At 45.8% G+C, this 26,144-nt stretch overlaps 1 protein-coding gene across 3 annotated transcripts in view; it reads right to left on the bottom strand.

Annotated features, from left to right (window-relative positions):
• Positions 1 to 14,247: 14,247 nt before the first annotated feature.
• The window catches only part of MEIS1 (Meis homeobox 1), a 106,824-nt gene continuing 94,927 nt past the window's right edge, over positions 14,248 to 26,144 (bottom strand). For 2 of the 3 annotated variants that reach the window (XM_058019503.1, XM_058019502.1), the window contains exons 10-13: positions 19,908 to 19,970; positions 18,610 to 18,695; positions 18,247 to 18,342; positions 15,715 to 15,804 (exon numbers count right to left, since the gene is read on the bottom strand). In XM_058019503.1, the coding sequence (XP_057875486.1) occupies positions 18,284 to 18,342; positions 18,610 to 18,695; positions 19,908 to 19,970 (208 nt within the window). In that variant the 3' untranslated portion in view covers positions 15,715 to 15,804; positions 18,247 to 18,283. Of the gene's footprint in view, positions 15,805 to 18,246; positions 18,343 to 18,609; positions 18,696 to 19,907; positions 19,971 to 26,144 lie in introns of all 3 variants that reach the window. The other variant, XM_058019504.1, reaches the window with a different exon arrangement.

The raw sequence follows: 26,144 nt of genomic DNA, 5'->3' as shown, positions 1-26,144 counted from the left end.
TCTGGTGAGCATGACAGCATGCCTTGGAGGAACAGGGCTACAAGAGGGAAAACAAACAGCTCCATTCAGCTCCTTAAAAGGCCTTATTTCATCTAACCATGGAGTTAGTACAACCCTCTTTGATTATGTGCACTGTAAGAGAGCGAGTAGTTTCAGTTACAAGTTGTTTCTTACACATCCCATCCTTTTGTGTGGGTTTTTACACCCCCAGTAGAGAAACTTCCATAACTGAGCCCAACAGAGCAGGGAAGGATGAGAAAGAGAGGGAAGGTAGGTATTAAGAAAGCAATTTTTGGGAAGGATGCCTTGTGTGCTATTGGAATTACGTGGCATTTGTAATTGCACGTAACTATCATGCATCCACTGTGACTATGAGGCAATAGAACAAAACAAGTCCAACTCTCCTTTGCACTGGGGGTAATTGGAGGTTACCCCTTTATTTCAGGGGACAGCTTCAAATTTCCTGCTGGATTTGTCTCTGAACAGCAATAAACAGCCATCCATACGCCCTGGGTGGCAATCAACATACAAATATCCCAATTTTTAGCCACAGAAAGTGCAGTCTTGATTGAATCCCCTTTTATTTAAGGACTGTAGGCCTTGGAGGGCTTTAATAAATCAGAAATTTCTGTACCCTGAATTGCACAGTTCATCCTCCCATACACTTGTGGGGTCAACCTGTTTCAGATAGGAAATCTTTCACCAAGTCCCTCCTTGCTCTGGACTGAGTTCCTCAAGCCACCATTTGAAGCACGGTGTTACAGCCTGGATGTGCACATGGAAAAGCTTAAGGCTACACATTCATTGCATCTCAAACTGGGGCCTGGGGTAAGTCAAGGGCCTCTGCACCCAGAGAATATGAAGAGCAAGGTCAGAGCATTTCCCTGGCAAGCTCAGCTCACCTGCTCTGTGATGACATTAATGTTTGCTTAATGCCAGCATGAAACTCAGTTCATAAAGATAGTTTAAAGAAGTAAAAATGAAGGGATTGTATTATTGTTGTTTTTGTTGTTGTTATTATTAGTAGTAATTACATTTGTTGTTGCCATTGTTGAAGGGCTTTTCCAATTATAGTAACTAAATAGTATTTAATGCTAAATGCTGCCAAAGGATGACAAACTCCTCAAGGAACAGCTCCTCAGCATCTATTTGCTAAAAGCTTGAATTCCCCTGGTTCAAGTGATAACGCTGTTTAGCAACACAGACTTAAACAGCTTTGGAGGCCTCCAAAATAGAGCAGATATTTAGATACATAATGAAAATTCCCTTTGTTATACAGACTAAAATACAAAAATATATCTATATATACCTACATATATACATAAAATTTACACTGTGCATCAGTCAAGTGTTTGAAACTCAATAAAGCAGAAGCCAGAGCCATTTAAATCAAGAAGTCTATTTAAAAAATCATCGATTATCAGCCTCACTGTTTGCCTACCTAGGGGCTAGCAAGGCTGAGAGTGAGGAGGCAGGTGGGATAGGCTGCAGTGATGTAAGGCTGTAAAAAGTCCATTTGGAGCAGAATGGGGTCATGGGCTGCAGCTTGAACCACCAAGGAGGAGATTTTATGGCACGTCCCTTTGTCTGGCCTGCCTGGGCAGAGCTTTGTTAGGGCTGCTGGGGCTGTGCCTGGCCCTCTTGGGTCAGGGGGGAGCAGAGGCATCCCTTGGCTCATGGTGAGGCCCAAGGACCACTCTAATAACAGAAGGTCTGCATGACTACAGGTCTCCCTGTTTGGATGCAAAGAAAGGCCTGATAAAAAATTAAATAAAATGAAAATTTTAAAAATAAAATAAAATAAAATAAAATAAAATAAAATAAAATAAAATAAAATAAAATAAAATAAAATAAAATATAAAATATAAAATAAAATATAATATAAAATATAAAATAAAATAAAATATAAAATGAAATGAAATGAAATGAAATTAAATTAAATTAAATAAGGGATGTGGCTTTTATTTTATTTTATTTTATTTTATTTTATTTTATTTTATTTTATATAAAATACACTAGCAGCTATTTAACATAAAATAAACTAGCAGTTATTTCTCACTCTCAGTTTCTTCATTGCAAGAGTTTCCCAGCCCTCATGCTGGAAAAAACAGGGGTGCCTATCCCAAGGGAAATGCTGACCTGTCCCAGCACCCAAATGCATGCTTCCCAGTTAGAGCCCAGTGTCCACGAGTTGCAATTCCCTGCTTCATTCTGTGCCAAATTTCCAAAAGGAGACCAGCTCAGGCTGTAGCTGCTGGCAGAGGAGTTGAGCCCCCAGCGTGAGAACATTTTGCCAAAGAAAGAACCACCCCTCCACCACTCACATTACATAAACAAGATAAGAGTCCTTCCAGCCCAGAGCCTGGGGCTTGTGGCTGGGGCAGGAGGAAGGAAGCTGGGAGGGGAGCCACAGCACTGCTGTCCCTGCCAGGCTGGGGAATGGAGAGGTTAAAAGGGCTCCTTTTCCCTCCCCAGGACAAAGGTCTCCCCCTCAGCTATTCCCACCACATCCAGCAGCTTGTTCAGACAATCTTGCAAAGACCATGTCACAGGGTCTCATGCTGCCACCTCTGTGGGTCTCAAGGGACTTTGCACTGCTCCAAAATGAGTCCCTGCTATCTGCTGTTTCCTGGTGTAAACAACATGCTCCTTGCTGAGCACCCTCCACCTCAGCAACCTCGGGCTAGGTGGCTCCTTTACCTGTGTTGCTGACAGCAGGCACATGGCTGTGCTTGGCAGAGAATTTTGGTAAAGAACAGTCCCTGGGCAGTACATCCAATATATCCAGTAGGAGATACATGGCAATAATAGAAAAAGGGTATTCTCCCATCATAAGCCTGAACTGCACATTTTGGTCAATCCCAGTCCGTGATCCCAAGCTGAGCTAAAGACTTTTGCCACCAGTCTGGGATGGACAGCAAAGGAGATCCTCTGTGTCCTCCAGGATGAGCATGGTGGCCTCAAAGGAGAGGGCAATCTGCTCTCAAAGCATGGCTGCCAGGTTCAACAGAGATGCAGAGACAGATGCTAAATGAAGCAGACCCCCTGCCTCCCAATTTGGACTTGTACCCTATTCTGATATAGCGTGGACATGGATTCAGGGGAAGAGCTGGTCAGATTTTGGCAAAAATCCCCTGATACCCTATTGATATGCAATTCCTGGCTCCCATTCAGTAGCCAGACAACTCTTCAAACTCAACAGAAAGCTAAATCTGGGTCCAAATATGGATTCAGCCTCTTGAAGATCTCTCTAATTACTGCTGAGTAATTACAGTGCACGTAACAAACCACTATCAAGTTCCAACAATAAAAGGTTTTGTAAGAAGAGAAGGAGGTGGCGGGAGGACTAATTTGCCAGGTAGGAGGTTTTAATGCCATCAGGGAAGATGTTGCTGGTCCCTTGGTTAACGAGGTCTGTTGTTAATTCTGCTCTGGGTAAACGGATTTTAAGGGAAAGAAAGAAGAAGAAAGCAAGGGAAGGAAGGAAGGAAGGAAGGAAGGAAGGAAGGAAGGAAGGAAGGAAGGAAGGAAGGAAGGAAGGAAGGAAGGAAGGAAGGAAGGAAGGAAGGAAGGAAGGAAGGAAGGAAGGAAGGAAGGAAGGAAGGAAGGAAGGAAGGAAGGAAGGAAGGAAGGAAGGAAGGAAGGAAGGAAGGAAGGAAGGAAGGAAGGAAGAGAAAGAGAGAGAGAGAGAGAGAGAGAGAAAGAAAGAGAGAAAGAGAGAGAGAAAGAAAGAGAGAGAGAGAGAGAAAGAGAAAGAGAGAGAGAGAAAGAAAGAGAGAAAGAGAGAAAGAGAGAGAGAGAGAGAGAGAGAAAGAGATAAAGAGAGAGATAAAGAGAGAGAGAAAGAGAGAGAGAGAAAGAGAAAGAGAGAGAGAGAAAGAAAGAGAGAAAGAGAGAAAGAGAGAGAGAGAGAGAGAGAGAGAAAGAGATAGAGAGATAAAGAGAGAGAGAAAGAGAGAAAGAAAGAGAGAAAGAAAGAGAGAGAGAGAGAAAGAAAGAGAGAGAAAGAGATAAAGAGAGAGAGAAAGAGAGAGAGAGAGAGAGAAAGAGAGAAAGAAAGAGAGAAAGAAAGAAAGAAAGAAAGAAAGAAAGAAAGAAAGAAAGAAAGAAAGAAAGAAAGAAAGAAAGAAAGAAAGAAAGAAAGAAAGAAAGAAAGAAAGAAAGAAAGAAAGAAAGAAAGAAAGAAAGAAAGAAAGAAAGAAAGAAAGAAAGAAAGAAAGAAAGAAAGAAAGAAAGAAAGAAAGAAAGAAAGAAAGAAAGAAAGAAAGAAAGAAAGAAAGAAAGAAAGAAAGAAAGAAAGAAAGAAAGAAAGAAAGAAAGAAAGAAAGAAAGAAAGAAAAGGGAGGAAGGAGGAGGAGGGTAGAGATTTAAAAAAAGAGCAATCCAGCCAGAAAAGAAAATGTAGGTAATAGTTTCAGTTTCTGCTGCAGTCTGGGTCGAGCCGGGCTCACTCCCATGCAAGGACCCAAGGCTGTGTGGGAGCTCTGCCAGGCCAGCCTCATTGCCATGCATCACCAAAAAAACACCGTGGGCAGCAGCTGGGAAGGGGGGGTTGAAATCCCACTCACAGGGACTGAGAGCACAACATTTTAGGGAAAAGCCAGGCCTGCTTTTTCATCACCATCTTGATGCTCGCAGCCGTCAGTGGTATCAACTCAAACCACAGACAGCAACTCACTTCAGGCATAAGAAAGTTACCTACAAAGCACCTCCCATCAAGGGGCAAACAGAAGCACCCTAAGCCAGTCTGCCTTCCCACCAGGCTGGATCACCCACCCCTGACTCTGCATCACCCAAGGTGTCCTTGGAAGCTGAAATCCTGTTGATCTGCTGTTCAGCTTGTGCTTGGACACATAGGTACCTGCAAGAATAAGGTGGTACATCAGAGTGTGTGATGATTAGCACATCAAAAGGCATTTGAAAGGGAAGTAGGCTGTTAATTTACTTTGGTAAAGACAGCGACAAACTGTGGGGGTTTTATCCTTTATCTCTATCCAGGACACCGGTAGGGGGGAAAGGGTTGTTTTGGTTTTTTTTAACACAGGAGGTTCTGCAGGGGATTTCCCAGGCTTGGGAAAAAGTCTTTGGCTGAAGTTTATGTTTCTGGTGTTGCATGAGTTATCAGGACCCTAATAGGAGCTGACTTAATCCACCATTGTTAGATGCTGGCCAATGCCAGGGATGGTTGCACCTGCCTGCACACGCTGCCCTTGTGCTGTCATCAGCAAATAGCTGAGCACTTCAGTAGCAAGCTGATTTTATAGCTCTGAAAGGCTCCAGAGCTTCCATGACTACTTGGGCCTTACAACTCCAAAAGTAAGCTCCTCAGGTTGCAATCCCCATCTGAGCCTTGTTCTCCTCCACACCCTTCCCATATGAACATTTGCCCAAGCATTCACTTTGATGTCTGCACAACATGAATGTTGTTCAGGAAAAGTTATTGGGTGAGTCACTGGGCTGGGATCCACTGGCAGCTCATCCTCCTCCAGGTAGGCTGAGGAGCGAGCAGCCCAAAAACTGCTCTTGGGGTTAAAGTAGATTATCCCTTGAAGAGCAAACCCTTTTATTGCTCCAGAGTCTTCAGCACCTTCAGCTGGGTTTGCCAGAAATGCCAAGCTGAGACTCAGCTGCTTGGCCTCTGCTTAAAAGAGCAAGTCTAAGAATTAATTTATCGGGTTAAGCCGTATATAAACCTCCGCAGTATGGCAGATATCAAAGAGCAGCACTGTTACTTAAAAATTTACTTTTCCAAGCTAGACACAATAATTGGGGAGTGGGAGTGACAACCTAAACCTTGTCTTGAACTGCCAGCTGGTGAATTCCCCACAGGAGGTATCTAGCCTTCCCTCTTGGAGAGGAAAACTTCCCCCACATACTCAGAACAGCAGCAGAACCAGATCTGAACCTGGACTGAAAGGAGCCAATTAATTTGTATCTCTCAAGTGTATACTAGAGCAGTTTAAACTCTGTTTAAGCTGGTAGAGCAGTTCAAACTTCAGTTCCTGCTAGTTATAACTGTTCTTTCTGTGCAAATGCATTTATTTTCTCTAGCCATCAGTTCTGCAAAACAACTAGTCTGTTCATCCACGAGGTTTAGCAACACTACCTTCACACCTTAAGAATTACTGTTATCAAAAAAACACAGTTGCTGACAGAAGTTGCAGCTCACACCACACCTCAACATCTATGAATGTTGCTAAAGCTAGATACAATCCTACCTTTGCAAATGTTAAAGGCACTGGGTTTACTTCTGTGAAGTCAAGCTGAGATAGTGGGAAAAATGTACTTAAATTTATATTTGCTTGTGTTTAATGTCATGTACAGATGTGCAGGACCTAAATTTTTGCAGTCTGGTTCTGCCCTTGCAAACATGTTGCTGGGCAAAAAAAATTTGCTCCGGTGATTATGCATTACCTAGAAATTAAAATAGATTGAGTAGACTATAATAAATACATGCCAGAAAAAATATAAAGAATGTGTGCGAATGCCTATACTTTATCTCAACATTTCTTAGCAAAATAATTTCCTTATGGTGTAATCAAAAATGGAAAACCAGCACCTAACTAAATTAAGTGCCACAAACATTAATAATGGTTAAAATTACCACTCAATTTATTTTTATATTGGATGTTCTTCAAAGTTGTAGATTGAGAATTGCTGAAACGTTTTAGGGATTTGTTTCTCAAATCAGAATACTTCAGAGATGAAAGCATTGACTTGATATAAAAATCCTTAGTGAAAGGAAATAGATGTATTTTTTGCAAAGGAAAAAAAAAAGGAAAAGAAAAACTTTAAAAGTTCCCCTGATAGTTACAGATGGTTTAATCTTTGGAACCTATTATGTGTTCATTTTCCCTTCAGCATTAATTATACATAATTACCACCACTTTACCCATACCCTTTCAAAAACGAAATCTGTTTACATTTTTCGCATACGTTACATAAATGCAAGATTTTTAACGCAGTTTTTCCAGAAACGGGATTTCAATTTACCTTCTGAAGGGCAAGGGGACCCAGCGCGCGGCAAACCGGTTTTATTTAAGTTCCTTTAATACAGCTTAATTACTTTTAACCTCTGGAAGCAATTAGGTTATCACCCTTTGAAGTGCGGCAGACGAGCTGCCGCGCTGGGGCGGAGAGCGCTGCCCGCTGTTGGAGCGGCCCTTGCGCGGCGCGCAGCCCCCGCGCAGCCCCCGCGCAGCACCCGCGCAGCCCCCGCGCAGCCCCCGCGCAGCCCCCGCGCAGCACCCGCGCAGCACCCGCGCAGCACCCGCGCAGCGCGGGGAGAGGCGCTCGGCGCGGCCGCAGCAGGCGGGAGCTGCCGCCGGGAGAGCCAAGGCACAGGCTGGGGAAAGGAGAACTCACGGTCGGCTGGAAAGGGAGGCTCTGGCCAAGGCTGGGAGCAGCCCTGGTGTTGTAAAAGATTGAGGAGGATTGTTCGCACTTTGCGACCTTATAATTTTACCCTGCGCACAAACCACGAAATTGTACGGCTCAGCTCTTCCTCCTTTTTTTTTTTTTTTTTTTTCTTTTTTTTTTCTTTTTTTCTTTTTTTTTCCCTTCATTCTCTCTCTTCCCCTCTCTCCCGCCCGCCGCAGATCGCTGTCAGGTGGCTTTTTTCCCGGCCGCGCAGGGATCAAAGCGCCCGCAAGGAGCAGAAGTGCCCATTGTGGGGCTGACACTCGATCGCCCCGGGCACGGGCACCGCCGGGCGCTTCCCCGCCAAGGGGCACTTCCCCCCGGGCTCGGGAGCGTGGCGTGTTTCTGTCCTGCTCCCCGCTTCCCCCGTGGCGACACTCGTTCCCCGGCTGTTCCGGCTCGGCGCTGTCCTCTGCGGGTGCCTCGGAGGGGGGAATGCCCAGGGAAGGGGCACCTCCCTCCTGCCGACCCCAAACCCTCCGCGCCCGGCAGCAGCTCCATTATTTGCATATCATGTTTATAACCTGGTGGAAACCAAGACTGATATTTGTGGTCGGGAGAAGATGACTTTCACCTCTCCGGATCACTCTCTTAAATAAAAAAGAATTGACCAGCTATGGGCGTAAGCATTTATCTTGAGTTTGCGGTCATTATCTTTATTATATTGCCTCGGCAATAAATAAATCTAGTAGTTACTACCCCACAATAAAACCGTAGTATATGGGACACCTTACTATTACTTTCTTAACAATCTGCCATCTCTTCACCTCTAAATCTTCCCCGTCTGCCCGGCCCTCGCGGGTCGCTCCCGGCCCGCAGGTGCGGAGCCTCCGCGCCGCTGCCTCCGCCTGTCCCGCCCTGCGCCCTCCTTTCCATTTTTCCTGATGATTCCTCCCCAAAGAGGCGCCCGCAGGTGCCAGTCCTGCCCGCGGGCTGCCTTCAGCGGGCATCCTCGGGGGGCCCATCTCGGGTGGGCATCCCCTGGGTGGGTGACCCGCCGTGGGCATCCCCTGGGTGGGTGGGCATCCCCTCGAGGGGACATCCCCGGCACGGCGCTCCCTTCACGGGCATCCCCCAGCTCAGTGCCCACCTGTGGGCATGCCCCGGGTGGGTCTCCCCCGTCCGTGGGCGGCCCCACGGAGGGGTCTCCCATGGGCAACCCCGCCTGAGCACCCCTGCCAGCAGGTGGGACCCCCCTTTGGGACCACCACGCTCCCACACCGCCACCCCAGCCCTTCCACCCCTACCCCGGCCCACGGGGATGCTCCTCTCCTGTTGCGGCTGAACCTTGACCACCCCTTTTCTTGTGCGAGGGTTTTTTGGGGCGGGGGTCCGGGGAACAGCCCCATGCAAAGGCTCAGAGCAGAAGGAAAGCGCTGCCGCTGCGCCAGGGAGATTGCACCACGGCTCCCTGGCTCCCGCTGCCTCTCTGATTCTTTTTTCCCCCCCTATTCCATAGGTAAATGTCCACGCAATAATATTTATTTACACTCAGGATGCTGCGAGTATTTTTTAAATTGTATTTTAGCGGGGTGATTCCTTCTTGCTTTTAAAACAAGCGGCTTGGAAAAATATTCCCATTTGGGGCAGGAGCAAAGGAGAGGAAAAGGAGGGGTGGAAGCATTTTTATTTATACCTTTGACATTTAAAAGAGCATAATTAATTTGTCCTGCTTGCATTAACATTGTTGAGGAAGGTTTCAGAAAGCAAACCAGCAAAGGGAAGGGGGGAGGAAAGATAGAAGCTCGCCTAGAAAGCTTAGGATTTTTTTTCCCTCTTTCAGATGTGTAATCAATCATTCGAGTAGGAGGCAGCAAAATTGTAAAGATTCGATAGATTAAAATGCAAATGAAAGGTAGAAAAAGAAACATTAACATGGCAATCAAAGATTTAATAATCGTAAATCACGGTGGGGTTTTTTTGTTGCAGCTGCAGTTTGTGTGTTTTTTATGTTTTAATCATGTTCGTTCTATAAATAAATAATTTCTGAAACGAGACTAATTTTTCACTATTTTAACCGTGGGCTATGGCACTAAATTTTTTTTTTTAATGTATGGAACTCCAGATTGCCAACTATCAGACTAGGAAAAGGGAAAAGATAGCTAAGTTGGATTAGTTCACGTTTGAAATTTTAAGTACAATGCCTTTGCAGCGCCGACCGCTTCACTTTCCAATTGAAATCCTTAGAAAGTTTATTTGGAATCATGAATGTTTACGTAAAAGCAGACAACCGGCGATTTTTTACAAGGCTAATGGTAGCGCCCAACCCTCATTCCTGGAAGAAATACGGAAAAAATATATATGCATATATGTATGTGTGTGTATTTTTTTTCCTTTTCTCTGTATATGTAGGTATAGGAAAAAGAGCAATAACACTTAGGCTGTATTACCTCCAAATAAAAGCGTTGCTGAATTTCCAAGGGAAGATTAAAGAGAGGGAGACCTGGGGAGAGAGCTGATCAATGCGGTGAAGGACAAGCAGGATTTTGCTCTCCCCCCTCGGTTTAGCGCGGCGCCTGAAAGGGAGGCTCCGGGACTGCCCAGGATGGTTGTGGCAAAACCAGCATCCCTCTGTTCTGGCTCGGCTTTGGTCCCCCCAAGTCCCGGGTTATGGGGTGCAACGGCTCGTCCTCTGGGAAAATGGCTGGGAAATAATTCTTTGAACTTTTGGGCTCAGTGCATGGAGTTCATTTTGCGCGGCGACGAGGGGGAGAAAGGAGTTAATCTTTACTTCGTTGGCAATCTTTATAGAGCCGAGGGAGAGAGAAAGGAGAGGAGGAAAATCCCCCGTGGGCTGCTCCGGTTTGGGGGTTTGCGGCAGCGCTGCCGTCTCTAAAGAGCGCTCGGCAAAAAGAAACCGGTGCAAAACCCAGCTAAATGCGGAAAACGAGCCGCGCTTCTGGGACCTTCTCCTCCTCGCCGAGGGGCCCGTGCCCGTCCCGTTCCGCCCTCCCCGGCCCAGCCGGGGCGCCGGGCAGCGCTCCCGGGGCGGCCGCCGCTCCGCGCCCCGCGCATCCCCCGCGCCCGAGGGGACACCGCGCCCGAGGGCCCCAGGAGTCCCGTGCAGCACCCCCGCACCGCAGCCCTCCGTGCGGCTATTCGGGATTTGGGGACATAATTCACCAATGGGTTTTTTCCCCAGCCAAATCACATTGTACCCACTTTAATTTTTCCCCTCGCTAGAGCCCTCTTTTCCCCCCCAGTTCCTCTCCCGGACCGGGGGGTCCCCGCAGGACGGCCCCAGGGAGCCGCGCTGGCTCCGCACGCCGGCTGCCGGGGCCGCGCTCCGGGCCGTGCCCGGGACTTGTCTGCCAGGCGGGGAGCGGGGCCGGGGGCCGGGGGGGCCCCGCCGCCTCCCGCAGCCCCTGACCCCGGCATGCACGGCGCGGTTCCATTGATCATCCCGGCCCGCCACCCCCTCCCTTTATGAGATAATGCAATTACAAACATCAATAAGGAGCTGCGAGGGGAATCATTATGCGGTGACAGTGATAAATGACGGTGCAGAAATAGCATGCTTCTTTTTTTTTTTTCTTTTTTTTTTTTTTCCCTAACAATCCAGGGGCTTTGGGGGCTGAGCACAGTCACCAAGGTAACAGATGACATCCAAAATGGCACCAAAGGAAAAAAATGAACAGTCTTTCTTTCGCCTTTCACTCTTTTCGCCCTGCTCTTCCAAAAGAGTTAGTTGGGGCTTTGGAAGCAGCTGCCACACAGGCATGCGGGTATTTCCACACGCATTAAAGGGACGGGGAGGGCTTGCTGGCTGTCACACATAAAGCACCAGCCCGGGCCGGGAGCTGAGCAGCCACCTCCAGGAGGCACCGGGAGCTCCCACCCGAGGCGCGATGGCCCCCGCTCCGTTCCGCGCACGCCCGGGGACAGCCGCCTCCTCCCGGCCCGCGGGAAACGCCCGTTCCATTTTATATATGACTAGAAATACAAATATATATACGTTATCATCAAGGACGGCGAAGCAAGGTCAGGGGAGTAGAAAAATATTTTTCTGTTTTCCACGCAGGTTTAGGAAGCACGCAACAAGGCCCCAGTAGCGGGAACTTTACGCGCAACAGCGCCAGGAGTGGAAATATTCACAGCGCGCCGAAAAGTGCCGCTTCTGAGCCCAAAAGCAGCAGCGGCTGCGGGTGGCACGGGCGAGCCGGCAGGGCAGGCACACCCCACGCGAGTCCCTCTGCCGGGAGTGGGACTCGGCCTGCCCCGCTCAGCTTGGCTGGCATTTGCTGTCCCCCCAGAAAAGCCCGCTTGGGGTGAGGGTGCCCGGAGCAGACGCAGGGCAGGCCCCGCGCAGCGGCGCGCTCGGACTCCGCGCTGAGGGCTCTGGCCCCTCTGCAGCCTCTCTGAAAGGGTGCGAGGGAAGAGCGCTGCGCTCGCCTTGCGCGGCAGCGCACGCACCCGGCTCTGCGGGGCACGAAAATAAAAGGGGGACGCGGGAAATCGGGGCCAATATGAAAAAAAGAAAGAAGAAACCCCAACAACATCAACAACAACAAAAACAAACCCAAACCCAAACCAACAAAACAGAGCGTCGCTGAAGGCTGCGCAAACTTTAGTCCGGCAACGCGCAACATCCGCGGCGCTGCGCGGGCGGCCCCGAAGCCCCCGCATTCCCCCCCCGGTCACTCTCCCGAGCCCCCAAGAGATGGCAGTCGAAGACGGCTTTCCTCCTCCTCCTCCTCCTCGTCCTCCTCCTTCTTCTCGTCCTCCTCCTCCTCCTCCTCCTGCTGCTGCTGCTGCTGCTGCTGCTCGGCGGCGGGCAGCGGCAGGACAGCGGGCTGCGAGCCGCGCCCGCTCCCGCACTCCGCCCCCGCGCAGCCCCGCGCAGCCTCCGGGGCCGCGGAGAGCGGCGGAGGCGCAGCCGGGCGGCCCTGCCGGGCCTCTCCGGGCCCCCCCGGTGCGGTGAAAGGAGGGTAGCTAGGAAACAGCGAGCGGCCCGAAAAGGCGGAATTTCCAACGTGTAAAATGTTCTTAACGGAGCCATTGAGAGAGTGCAATAAGGCGTGAGGGGGAACTAATCTTCCCATTTAAATGTTTGTGGCAATTTTATCTAAATGAATTTTAATGCTAAACGAGGGATAATTCCCTATTTGTAACCCGTTTACTTCTCTTTCCTGTGCCTCTGAAGCTGTCTAACATCATGCGATGAACAATAACAATAAAAATACTGTCAAGGCATATTCTTCATTTTGAATGTGTTATAATTACAGCTGATTAAATGTCTTGGGATGTAATAGTGGATTTAATTTGAAATGTGCCCCCCTCAAAAAAAAAAAAAAAAAAAAGGTCCCATGGAGGAAGGTCTGTGCCCCACTTCGCAGCGACTGCGAGGAGAAGGGACGCGTGTGCCCTCGCCTGCGAGAGGGCGGTTTGTTTTTGTCTTTCAAGAAATCTTTAAAAAAACCAAAAAACCCAAACACATAAAAACAAAACAAACAAAACGAAACAAAACCAAAGAACAAAAGCAAAAAAGCGAGCCCCGTTCATCCACGTTTTGGCAGAAAAATGTCATTACTCCGGCCTCACAAAGAAGGAGCCGGGATGTTCAGCCTCCTTGGCGGTACAGCGGCCCTTTAAAAAAAGTGGGGGAAAGGAGGAGGAAAAAAAAAAAAAAAAAAGAAAGAAAATTTAGTGTTAAAAAAAAAAAAAAAAGAGTGGGAGGAAGTCCCAGCCGGGGAGGAGAAGTCCCCCTTTGGTGGCCTGCTTCATTCAGAAAGGTCTGCACTGACTGCCTGCAGCTCTGGCTGCACCCCTGCCCCCGCCCAGCGCGGGGGTACCGGAGGATGCGCAGAGCGGGGATCCCCCGGGAGTGTGCCCTGGGATCCCCTGGGATTCTGCCCTGGGACCCCCCGGGATTCTGCCCTGGGATCCCCCGGGAGTGTGCCCTGGGATCTCCCGGGAGCCTGCCCTGGGATCCCCCGGGATTCTGCCCTGGGATCCCCCGGGAGTCGGCCCTGGGATCCCCCGGGAGTGTGCCCTGGGATCCCTCGGGATTCTGCCCTGAGATCCCCCGGGATTCTGCCCTCGGATCCCTCGGGATTCTGCCCTGGGATCCCCCGGGATTCTGCCCTCGGATCCCTCGGGATTCTGCCCTGCAGGCCGGGACCCTCCCGCGAGGCGCCGCCTGGCTTGCGAGAGGCTGGGGGGGGGGGGCTGCACTATTTTGCCTTAATTAAGATATTTGTGTCATTTTCCTAGCCCAGGGAATCTCTATTTTTTCTTGTGTAGCTGTGACTTGACTTAAAGCGAAGGAGGTCTCACAGAGTGCACAGGCCGGCTGGAGCTCTCGCACTCGCTGGCTGCGGTGCAGAAAGCACAAATGCGAGAGGAAATTGGTTAATGAGGGTCTGCACTGGCCCTGCTCGCAGAGGTCCAGCAGCACCTCATCCCCTTACAGATATGCATTGCACAGGCAATGTCTGCCAAGTTTTATTTTCCTCTTTCCTCAGTATGCTCAATTCCAGTGAGAAACTCAATAATTTGAACTGTGTATTAGACTATAATTTGGGAGGGAGAGGGGGTAACACTATTTACAAGTTTCTGTCCAATAATGCCCTACGATATTACATTTATTAAAAGGCAACAGTTCCCATCCTGACAATTTACAGTGCAAGTTCCAAGAAAGTTTTTTTGTGCAGCGTAGCATTAGTTTTACATTCTTTAAATATGACGCTGATATTTAAATAGCAAATGACAGGTAACATCTCCAGAGCCAGCTGAATTTCGTAGATGCTCGGCTCTCAGCCTGGGATAGAATGGCAACAAATACTGCATGGGGACAGGAAACAAATTTTGCAAGCAGTGGAGTCACCATGACAAAAAATAATTTGTTTTTATTTTAGATTCAGATTTCATTACTGCACTCAAACTACTACAACTGGGCTTTGAGTTATTATACAATCCAAACTGTTTCAATCAGAAACTCTAAGACTCAGTGTGCAATGATTATTATTAATAATAATTAGCTCCTTGGTTTCTTGATAGAAAAAGGCTATCAACAAGCATTTGTTTAACCACAACAAAAGTATAATTAGCTTATCCCACTTAGTAAATCTGTATGCATGCCAACTCATACCAAACTGCTACTTTTACAAAAAATTGCAATAATACAGATCATTTTTCCAGTCCTTTTTGCACAAAATTTATTTACAATGTATACATAAATGCTCCATGATGGGACTATGGAAAAAAAAATGCACACATGACCGATGTCTTGCCCAGAAAGAAAGTCAACATATTAAAAATAAATCTTCAGTCCATGTTTTGAGCTGCATAAAACAGGAAGTGATGTACAAGGTGGTGGTTGCTGCATGGGGACAAGGATTGCTCTGATGTGACAATTAGGCTTCAAATACACTGCCTTTCCGTTTCCATGCTTCCTCCTACCAGTCTCCTTAAGACACTGCCTGCAACAGCTGATTAATCATTGTTGATGACTTCAGTTTTTCCCATCCTTCCCGATTTACATCTGTTCAGGCCAATTCAAATATGGTGAGTAAATGAATTAGACATGCAAATTCATGCCCCAGGCTAGAAAGAGAGAGAGGGAAAGAGATGGGGAGAAAGGCAGAGAAAGGGAAGAAAGACGACAGAGGAGGAGGGGGGGGAGAAAGAGTGCGCATGGCTGAAATCCTAGGATAGAAGAAAGATTCTTCTGCCTGACATAGTTATTTTAATGCTCTAAAAATCCTGCAAATAAGCCCTTTCTGTCATTTGCAGGATAAGTGTAAGGCTTCTTTTTTAATGTAAGGAGGCTTCTGGAGGAAGTGAAGAGCTATGGAAACAACACACATAGTGTGGAAAAATTTCACATTTTTTTTAAAAAATCTATAAGAAACAACGTAATATGGATAACAGTATAATAGCATTTTACAATATTTCACTCTTTGTTTTCTTAATGTCTTATATAGGTATTCAGCATGTCCCCAGAAGTTGACTTCAGTTGGTGTTTTCCTGCTTTTCAGGGTCCCTGTGAAGAATTGGAACGTCCCTTGGTCCAAAGTTGACGCCAAGAACTCCATAGTCATTGCAGAAAGACAATGTTTGAAATCTACCATCGCTGCAGACAACGTGTATTTCCCTTAAGCTACTGAGCATGAATGTCCATCACTTGTCCGCTCACTGCTGGCTCGCCGGTATGAAGCATTGTGGGGCTTGATGCTGACATGGGCATTCCAGGGTGGGGTGGTCCTCCATGCATCATCATCGCTGGGTGGTGAGGGTGTCCAGGAATGTAGGTATGCATGGGGGGGCCATGACGCAGCTGAGCAGGATGGGGGGGCATCTGGGGCGGCGTATAGCTTGGCTGTCCCATATTCATACCCATTGGACTACCCCGAGACACATAATCCCCTGGCATACTTTGCAGCCCTGCAGAGGGAGAGAAAGAGGTGGCGGTGAGTGGTGGCACTGGCTGTGCCATCCATGGGGCTGCCAATGCTCCGCTGGGGCACGGCGAGGCCGTGGGTGTGCGAGTGCCGCTGCCGCTGTGCAGCTGGGAGTCTGTGTATGGCTCACAATGACGGCAACAGGAATGGCCCCCGAGCCAAAAAGAACCCCCAAGAACATCCCCTCCCTTCCAAATACAGAGTTTATGGAGACAAAACAGCTTTCTGCTTTTATGGTTAGGAATGTATGTAATGGAGATGTTCCTGATCTGGAAGCTTGCCAGAGGCAGTGCCAGCCTGAAGATGGCTAATGCCACATGGAGGGCTCTCAGGTGGGCTCCATTCCCTATGGCCTTACTCCAGCCACCTGCCTTCGCCTCCCCACTTGTAAAAGCACGCTGGGAATACAAGGCAGAGAATCTGCAGCAGCTAACAAGGGACTTGGGAGAAGCAATGGGTTAAATAGGTGTCAAGGTTTATCAACAGCTATTTATTTAGCTCTTGAGCCTGATCTCTTGGAATCTGTCCCAAATATTTGTGCCATTCAAAGAGATGCAATCCAGCAAGGACATACATCGCTGAACAAAGGCCTCATACGAAGCCGAAATTGATAGGATTACGAAGTATGATTGCTAAATCAAACTTGTATTTTTAGACACATTAAAAATATATACATAATCAATAACAGTTATCAATTATTTCTTTATCCCCCTGATCACCTCTGGCTGCAAAAAAATCAGACTCCCAACTCAGTCAAACCTTTCAGTGGGTTTGGGAGAACAATAAGAAAAAAATTGGACCTAAAACAATAAAACCTCCTGCTTTCTGTGGGCCTCTGCCTTCTGCTTGGATTGCTGTAGCTGATGGGAACTGACAGGTGTATTGTTTCGGAGAGCTATAAGCTCCATAATCATCAAGGGTGAAAGGCATACGCTATTGCTAAGTAGGTTCAATTGGCTTTAGTTCTAAGTAAGAGCGCGCTGTGAATGCGCCGAACACCTTGGAATCAGGTCTCAAGGCTCTAGCAATGAATAGCTGCTTAATCTAGCCTAAAGGAACAGTTTTGAACTAATGAAAATTGCTTATAAAATATACTGTACTCACAGCTCTTTAATCAAAAAAGATGATAATATTTTTTGTAATAACCTATTAATTTAATTGGTCACAAAGCATAAAATACATCATTTAAATTTAATTGACCCAGAAACTAAGAAACAATATTTAAATTAACTAAGCTAGAAATTTTCATGATGAGGTAATAAGGCTATTGCATTCCCAAGCTCAGAGGAATGTTTTCACAGCTAATTGTTAAAACTTAGTTTTGACTTGGGCTCAGAGAAGACTACTATGAAATACACTCGCCCTGGGTAACTTCAAACCCTATGTTAATATGGGCTGGGGGCACAACAAAGATGCTGAAATAACTCTTTAAACTCCAGAAAAAAAGCAAGAGAAACAGAGTAAGGCACCATTTAAACATGGTACCAAGTGTCTTGGTGTTTCAAATCACTTAACTATTAAGAAAAAAACAAAACAAAAACCAAAATTTTATACAATGTATTTTTCCCTCGAAAAAGACAAGAGGGAAAAAAAAACTGGGACAGTTTTTCTAGGCTTCCTTTGCAAGGTCTGCCACTGAAGATTGCATTAATGATCTCTATTTTTGTATACTGAATAAGTCAAATCCATTTGTCACACTGCAAGTGATGGCATACTTAATTTGGATATAGTCAATTAGCCTGGGCTAAGCTCCATAGCCTGCTGCGCACACCTCTATTTTGTATTCTCTCTTTTTCCTTTGCCACACGTAATCCCATTATGATGGACAGACAAAGAGAAATAAACTTGAAAAAAAAAAGAAAAAAATCAAAGTTTCATCCATTGCTTTCCAAAATGCAACTAAGTGAAGCTGCTGGGTTTTGCTTGGTTTTTTTTTTCCCTACCCCATGAGAAGTCTCTGTTTGGCTTTTTTGGTGTCTTGCAGGTTAGCGGGAGAAATGTAACTCATGCATCAACTGCGGTTAGACAGATTTATGACACTTTGGGGACATGCTCTTTCCTCTCCCTGTGCTGCTGCAGACCGCTTACATTTTGCAAATCAGTCTGTTGCCAAGACGACGGGCTCCCCCACCTCCCTGGCTGCTCCTTGTTTTGTCATGTGCTCGGGGATGGATAATAGCATCAATGTATGGCGGCGTCGATGTACGGCAGCGTCCATGTACGGCGCGCGCGCGCGGGGGGTTTGGGAGCTTGGAAAGCTTGAGCTGAACCAGAGGGAGAGAAAACCCAAAGGAGCCCAGGCGTAGGATGGATGGATGGAAAGGAAGGAACAAGCATGAGGCTATGGGCAGGGAGAACATAGGGAAATGCAAGAAGACAAATATCCCTCGGACAAAGTGAGAACAAAGACCTCGTTTGTACTTACTTCCCCCTGGCTTTGCCATTGGTTACCTAGGTGAAGGTTACATGTAGTGCCACTGCCCCTCCATGCCCATATTCATGCCCATTCCACTCATAGGTCCTAGAGGGAGATAAAAATCCAAGAAGATGCCAGAAAATGAGCAAAGTCAACAGATAGTGCCAAAAGCCCCTTTCCAAAACACAGCACGGCAGAGGGTCCAGGACTGCTCGAGCAAGGAGACGCCTGGTTTCCAGTGGTGTGGAAGGTAGGCAGAAGACAGGTGAGGCAAGCAGGCAGCGGGGACGGCGGCAGAGGGCAGAGGTGTGTTTACCTGTGGTGGTGTGACCGAGGCCACCCGTGAGCGGGCAATGCTGCCCAGGGGCTTACCTGGCGCTCGGATGCCCATGTGCTGCTGGCCGTCCATCACAAAACCTCCCATCGGCTGCCCATCGGGGTTATAGGGTGTTCCTTGACTTACTGCAAAGGTGCAGAACATTTATTTTTAGCAACAGCCAATATGGTCACCTCTTCTCATGGCATTGGGACACAATCCCCCCACCCATGGGCTATTGATGCCAGCTCTAAAAAGAGGGGAAAACATCTACTGTGCGAATTTAGCTGTTGGACTAACAGGCGTACTTGGTTTTGGCCTGATTTTCTTCTGTAAGTTTGGAAACGAAGTTAGCAAACTGAAATCTTGAGACATGAGGAGCCCCGGCTCCAGCTGCTGCCGCTGCTGACGTCAATGCAAAAACCTGTATAGGAGCTGGATTTTATGGCTGGAATAGTCACACTGAAATCTCAGTGTGTTAAATTACACCCTTGTGCCTTCAAAGGGCAGGACCTGAACACGTCCATGCCAGATATTTATGTCTAATGACAAATAATCAAATGTATTTGAAAAGGAAGTGTGGCCCAAAGGCATCTTGGACAGCGATGCGTTTGGAGAGTTTGGCAGGGAGACTCAGAAAACAAAACCAACTGGGAGTAATGGGCTATGATAATCCTTGATGGTAAATACCCGCAGAGAGCCACAAGACAAGACCCCGGATAGAACCAATGTGTGGAAATGTAAAGTCTTTTAAAAAAATAGAAATAAATACCCCCAAAGTAAACAGCAAATACTCAGCAATCCCAAAAGAAGAGCCAAGGGACAAAACAACCCTATACAAGTACCACTACCTGAACTGGTGGTTTTCACTGTACGTTAAAAGCTGGCTTCAGAAGTAAGCTGGCTTGGGTTATTAAAGCACATAAAGCTCTACCTCATTGAACGTCTTTGAACTTTACTGAGTCCCACAAGTGATTCTGACCCCTTTGCCCTTTTGACAGGTAATAAAGTTTACAGCAATTCCACACCAAGCCATGCACCAGGGAGTGGTCACAGGAGCAGAAAGAGCTGGGAAGGAAAACTCCAAACAATGACTAAAAAAATAATAAGAATAATTTGGATCGTGTTCAGAAAGTCTGGTCACGGAACAGAATATTTTACTTTTCCTTTCTGAATTTTCAATGTCTTTCTTTTCCAAAATTGTTAGTCATAATTAAAGAAAGTTGCTTGCATTTTAATTGTCAGTCACTCCCAGCATTCAATGCTCACTTATTTACCAGGTACTGGACCTCCTGGTGAATGGCTAGAGGATGGTTTTTGCCTGTGTGGCTTGAATACAGTTACTGCTGGGGACTTGCCTGCTCGATTGGACTGGTCTATCATGGGCTGAACTATTCTTCTTCTAGCATTAATAAACCTGCAAGAAAAAAGAGGAAAGCAAATGGTTAGGGAAGGGATGTCTTCCACCCATCCCCAAGCCCTCTTGCCTTACTGTGGTGCTCTCCATCAGGCTGCATGGGGATGCAAATACTGCTAAACCTCTAACCCGGATGACCTTTGAGAGCACAACCTTGGGGTTTCCAAGCTGATTTATGTTTGCCTGCTTTTTACCACAGTTGGACACTTCCATTTCATCTTTTCATGGGGGAATTAGCTGAGTTTTCAGGAAACAATGCCAGCAACGTTCTTCTCAATACAGAATGGGGCACCAAAAAAACAAAAATGTGTGAAGCCAGCGAGATGCTCATGAGGGCATCTGCTACCTCCCCCCTCATTAGTGTCATTTCTGCCTTATGTCCTCTGACTTCTTTTTCCAATTTTTTTCTTTATCAAAACCTGTCCCTACCTCTTGCAAACCTAATTCCCTTTTAATGCCCACTATTAAGATAATGAACTGTGATGGCAGAACCCCATCAAATGAGGGAACGTCTGGACTTTTATCACCACTAAGTCACACTGCTGGGGACTTCAGAGCCATGCATTCCTCCTAGCCATTTCTTGGTGGGCTTTTTCCCCCCTCCCTCTCTTTATGCAAAGTCTGAGGGGGTCAAGGCGAGGTCATAGCTTTACAGTAATTGAATTTATAATCCTGTTTTCTCCAGCTAGGCCTGACCATTTACAGCAAACATCTTGTTAAACTGTAATTACTGGACTACTGAAAATTCCACCCCCCCGAACAATGAAAAGAAGATCTTTGGAAATAACAAAAAAAAAAAGGAGGTAGAGTCATTTTTAAAAATAGCTATCTGCAGCCCACTCTTTGTGTTTTTGTAGCTCTTTGACTCAGTTAGTCCTGCAATGCTTATTTGGAAATATTCAAAATAATTTGGAGCAAAACAGAAGAAAGGGATAGATCACAAGTACCCTGGTCTCCTCAGGGTGCTGAAATCAAAAGGCTGGGAACCTGTCTGGGAACCTGTCTGAATGAAGACCACTTGAAGAATCTCTCTTGAGGTTTCATTCAGCAGAAAGTTTACTTAAAATCCATTTGGAAAAAATCTACATTGAGACTTAGTCATGGCAAAGCTACATAACCAGACTTTGTGCTCTTTGTGAGAGAGAAAAAGAATAATAAAAATGTATGCCACAATATTTACTAGTAAAGGAAGAAGTGTGAGTGTGGGCTAAATCATAGCACACTTGTAAAATGGAATAGGAAAGTCCACAAGGGAATAGTTGATGCTTGTTTTCATTGCCTTTGCTTGGGGTGGCTTAGCAGGAGCTCTCCTACCACAGAGATAAAGCCACCAGGATCTTTCCATGGGAATCAGCTCTGCCCACCCATTTGCCTTCACTAGAGGAGAGAAGAATAGCAAACCACTGCCCCATGCTGTTTCTTTTGCCCTCATCAAAGAGCAGCACAGTGACTTCAGACTCCTCCTATCTCCCATTCCCCACTGACACCCATTACCCAAACTCCTGCAAAAAATAATCAAGATGTTGAGTCTTTATCAAACCTGTCTTGCTGAAACAGGCTCAAAGGCAGCAAACCCAGGAGCCAGTCTGGAAACCTTACACCTGAACTAGGTCATGTTTTGTCAGCAACAGTATTGGATCAATTTTTTCTACACATTTCCAATAAACACCCCCTCTCGACTCCAGCAAACAGTGTTGCAAATCAGTTTATCATTATCTTGTACAAACCATGAAAATTAGAATCATGTGAGCAGAAGGTTAGACTAATTTTCCTTTCTCATTATAAGCACAGGTGTAGCACAAACACCATGTGAAAAAAGCAATTAAAAAAAACCTGCTTTTTTTCCCCCATTAGCTGCCTTAGCTCCATGACCAATTAGAAAATTGTTTAATATCTGTAATCTGCATTTGCAGAAAGCAATTTTCACAGTAACTCTTCGAAGTAAAACAACACCACAAAACCCTAGTGCCTCAGCCATTTCTTTCTGTGAGTCTGGCAAGGGTCTTGCTGTGTTTTCTCCATCCTTCTCTTGCCCCACTGCTAGGACCTGGTAGTGTGGCAGGAGGAGAGAGGTAGCTGTGAGAGTGACTGGTCACTGAAATAACTTTTACCCCAAATAAATGCTGAGCAACATTAGGCACGTACAACCTCAACTTCACGACGTTTTCTTCCTTCTCCTCCAAACTACAAGCACTTTTAAGATGGAGGGGTGCCTCAAAATAATAAACTGCACTATATATAGTATTGTTCATATACTAATATCCTAGAATAAACTATATATCTAGAGTTTACCAATAATGACCCACAAGACGTAAAATATGGCAAAATATAATCTCACCTGTTTGCCCCATGCTATGGTTTGGGATATCTGCTTTAAGAATATTTTACACACAGGTACTTAACAGTTATCTTCTTCCTACGCATTCATGTAAGTACTTTCTATAAGTAGCAATTCTGCCAAACAGCTCAGTGTTTGGATGTCTTTGGGGGGAATTCAGACACAAGAACATTTTCCTTCTGGGCAAAGTAATAAAATGACATTCTTGCTCCTCCCACTAGAAGTCAAACGGAGGTCAGCTCCCCATCCTTGTATCTGTTTAAATAAACTGGTCCAGCTGTTTGTTTCCAGGATGCCCTTTAACCTTCTGTCCCATCCTCCCTGCCTTTGTAACACAACGCTTTACTTTGCATTATAGTAGACTCCAAACCACTGAGCATTTAAAAAAAAAAAAGAAAAAAAAATAGAAGTATTCACTTTCAAGTTTCTTCCTGCATCCCAAACCTAGAATTTCTAAGAACCTATCAGATTAAAACAATTAATGTATCTTGCCTTGAGAGAGCACAATACAGGCTGTGATGTTTATAAAACACATTTGAGAACTTCTTGCAAGCAAAACTGCAAATTAGCCGTTGCTGCAGAAATATACGGGCATGTGGTTAATTTCTTCATACTCTCAGTTTTTTTCTTTGAGAGAACAGCCAGGATCTTTTGACCACTCTTTGAATTTCCAAAGTGCCAGGCTGATTTGAACATCAGCAAAAACAACGGAACAGAAAAGCTAACAGGAATAATCTCCCTCCCCCTTTTGCCAAATGTTCACATTCACCTATCTTAAGAGAAAGAAACTCTAAATCACTCTAATCTTTAAAACTTCAGAGAAATCAGGACCTAAAAAAGGTATTTGCACACTAACTACTACTGAGATGGAGTATTATTAAAATACAATTTAGCGTAAAACTTAATGGAGATGTATAGCCTTACTCATGTGAGTAAAGAGCCAATCAGGCTCAAAGGCATGAAGTATTTTTCCCCACATCAGTGGTCTGTGTCGGGGTCTCTTTGCTCTGATGAGGAAGGGGATTTTTTGGTTTGAGTTTTTTGCCTCAAAAGGGTTGGATCAATAGTGGCAACAACAACATAATAATATCCCTCAGTGTACAAGCTGCACTCAGCTAAGTGATGCCTTGGGCTGCCTTTTTTTTTTTCCTTCCTCCTTTTTCTTTTTTAGAGGATTTTTTCTTTTGTTGCTTTGTTTTGTTTTGTAAAGGGAAGGATCTGGCATGGAGAAAACATTTGAACAGTTGGGCAAACACAGAAGTTTGAAGTATTTCTTAATTTTCTCAAGTTAACTTTTCCTTGTTCTTTTCAGACACATGGGATTGCACTTCCTGCCATGTCCCAAAAAGTAAGAAAAACCCAGCAATTCCACCTGCATAACCCTAAAGGGGAGGAAGAAACCCTATTTTCTCCCATTTGCATTTTACTAGGATGTTTTCTCTTAGGCTCCTCGCCTGGGGTCTGTCTGCAGAGGTCACGGGCACAGTCCCTGGTTGGAGCATGGCTGGTCCCACGGGTGCGCTCCAGCCCCAGCCCCGGGGATGCAGCAATCTGCCTCTGCACTCTGACCTTCAGCTTGGCCGCCCTCGCTGCCACGCACAAGTTTTGTTTCTTCTCAGCAAGAAGCTGCATGGCTAGTGATGACAAAAGACTTATTTTAGTTGGAAATTGGCTACAATAATAGCAGCCAGAGAGCAAGGATTTTCAGAGGGTCACCAAACCCTCCGAAAGGCACAGCTCACTAAGGCTCAGGTTACAGCCCAAGTGACATTTTCCACACAGATCTGTTCTTTCTCCCTTCCCCTTGTATTTCACTTCTGTTGAGTGAATAAAACAAGACCTTCCTCTGCTGTCACGAATTTCCAAAGTCACCTTTGCTCAAGAATCGACAGAGTGATTGTGGGGACTTCCAATTTGCAGTCTTTGAATGAAATTTTCCAGGACCAGCTGTCTGAAAAGAGATGCTGAGACTTCGCGGTCTATTGAATTTTTCTCCGTCCCCAGCCCTCCAAAATGAGGAGAGTTTCACACCATTACTGACTTCTGCTACTTGGAGTCACAGGCTGCTCCCTCTCAATATTGTCCCAAAGCGCTGCATGCCAGAAGTCTGTGTTTCACTGGTAGAGCCAAGAAATTCCTGAAAATCTCTCTGCCTCATTTTCTCCTTGAGCTCCTTCTAGCAAACCAGGCGTAAGAAGAATGAGAAAGCCCACATTACCTACAAATCCCAGCGCTAAAATCTCTCATGCCCCTCTGAAGAAAACCAGTATCTCTCTTGACAACAAACAAATCATCATTTTTATAACAGATGCCAAAGTAAACATAGCACTTCAAACTGGCAAATAATTCACTTGTAAAACCAGTTTCACTCTTTTCTGCATAGTGGGATCCTTCATTTATTTATACAGCAGCAAAACAACATTCTCTATTCAGCACTTAATTCCTCAACGCTTAACAGGTTTATCTCTAATAAAACCAATTTAAATGGAAAGCATGCTATAAACCAAGATTATTACACTTCAGTAACTGCTTTATTCCTTATTTTAACATATTTTCATTTTTTTCTCTGTGTTTGTTTTCCAGAGATTTTTAAAAGAGTCAGTTAAAGAAAAGAAAAAACCCCATACCAACACAGAAATTATTTCACCGAATACTTTTAAATGTTTTAAAAACAGCCTTCAAAATAGCAAGCTGCCGCTGTAATTATGAACAGAAAAAATAACTGCAGACTTTCAAATGGTAATCACATCTCCCCATCCCTAAAATGAGAAATAAATGTTAAAAGAGTGCTTACTGCCGTTATTAGAAAGTTCTGATCCTGAAGTCAGTTAGTGAGCTTAATGACCCGTAACTAGCAGTCATTAGCAATCCATGCTCTCTGTACTCCCTTTATTTGTAAAGAAAAAAAAAATCCAAGACACTCAAAAAACTTTGTTCAATTTAAAGTCAAACCTTATGAAATCATGTTTGGCAACTTTTCTTGGTTTCTCCTCCTCCTCCTCACCAAAGACAGTTCAGGACTGCAATACATCATTTATAACACTAAATGGAAGTAGGGAGGGAAGAGAGTACAAGGGCTGCTCACCGCCCACTCCAGACACGTAATATTGGAATATACTCCAAAGACAGAGAGCCCATCCATCAGGAGCATCAGAGAGGTCTCCTGCAAGCTCTCCTCTTCCTCCCTCCTCTGCTGGCACAGCACCAGTGTCAGGGACTGTATATAGGGCTGAGGGGATTCGCAAGACAATACTGGGGAGTGAATTAAATAAAATACTATGCAAAAACTAGTGATGAAAAACCACTAATTAGCTGACAAATTTGATGTAAAGCACTAATGAAAGCCATGTGTGGTTCTGCAATTTACTTTTTAAAATAGCTTCTGACTTCAAGCATTACTATGTGACCCCACCAATGGATTCATGTTGTGCATTCAGAAAAGTTGCTCTCAAACAGGAGAGTGCTATCAAATCTCTATCCAAACCATGCCTGCTAATGCAGGGAGCATATCGAGGGCAAAAATAGAAAGCAGAGAGATGAGATCAGGTATGTGCTCCTTGTAAGAGAGCTGGCTATGCCCTACATTTTAGCTGGCCCAGCACGCAACAGCTCCACCTTTGGCCACCTCCCCTTGTCCCAAGCCCTTCAGCAGGGGAGCTTGGCAACTGTTCCAGTGCCTCACCACCCTCACAGGGAAGAATTTCTCCCTCATTTCTAAAGTAACCCCACTCCCTTTCGATTTAAAGCCCCTCCCCAGCGCCGTGGGACAAAACACAGACATGGTGATTGCCTTGAGGCAGCAGTGACCCTGGGGGTGGCCTGTCCTCTGGACGCAG

The sequence above is a fragment of the Melospiza georgiana genome, chromosome 3 (genome assembly GCF_028018845.1).
Source record: "Melospiza georgiana isolate bMelGeo1 chromosome 3, bMelGeo1.pri, whole genome shotgun sequence".
Taxonomy (NCBI): Eukaryota; Metazoa; Chordata; class Aves; order Passeriformes; family Passerellidae; genus Melospiza; species Melospiza georgiana.
The sequence above is the reverse complement of the archived record's forward strand: the minus strand, read 5'-3'. Positions and strand labels throughout refer to the sequence as shown.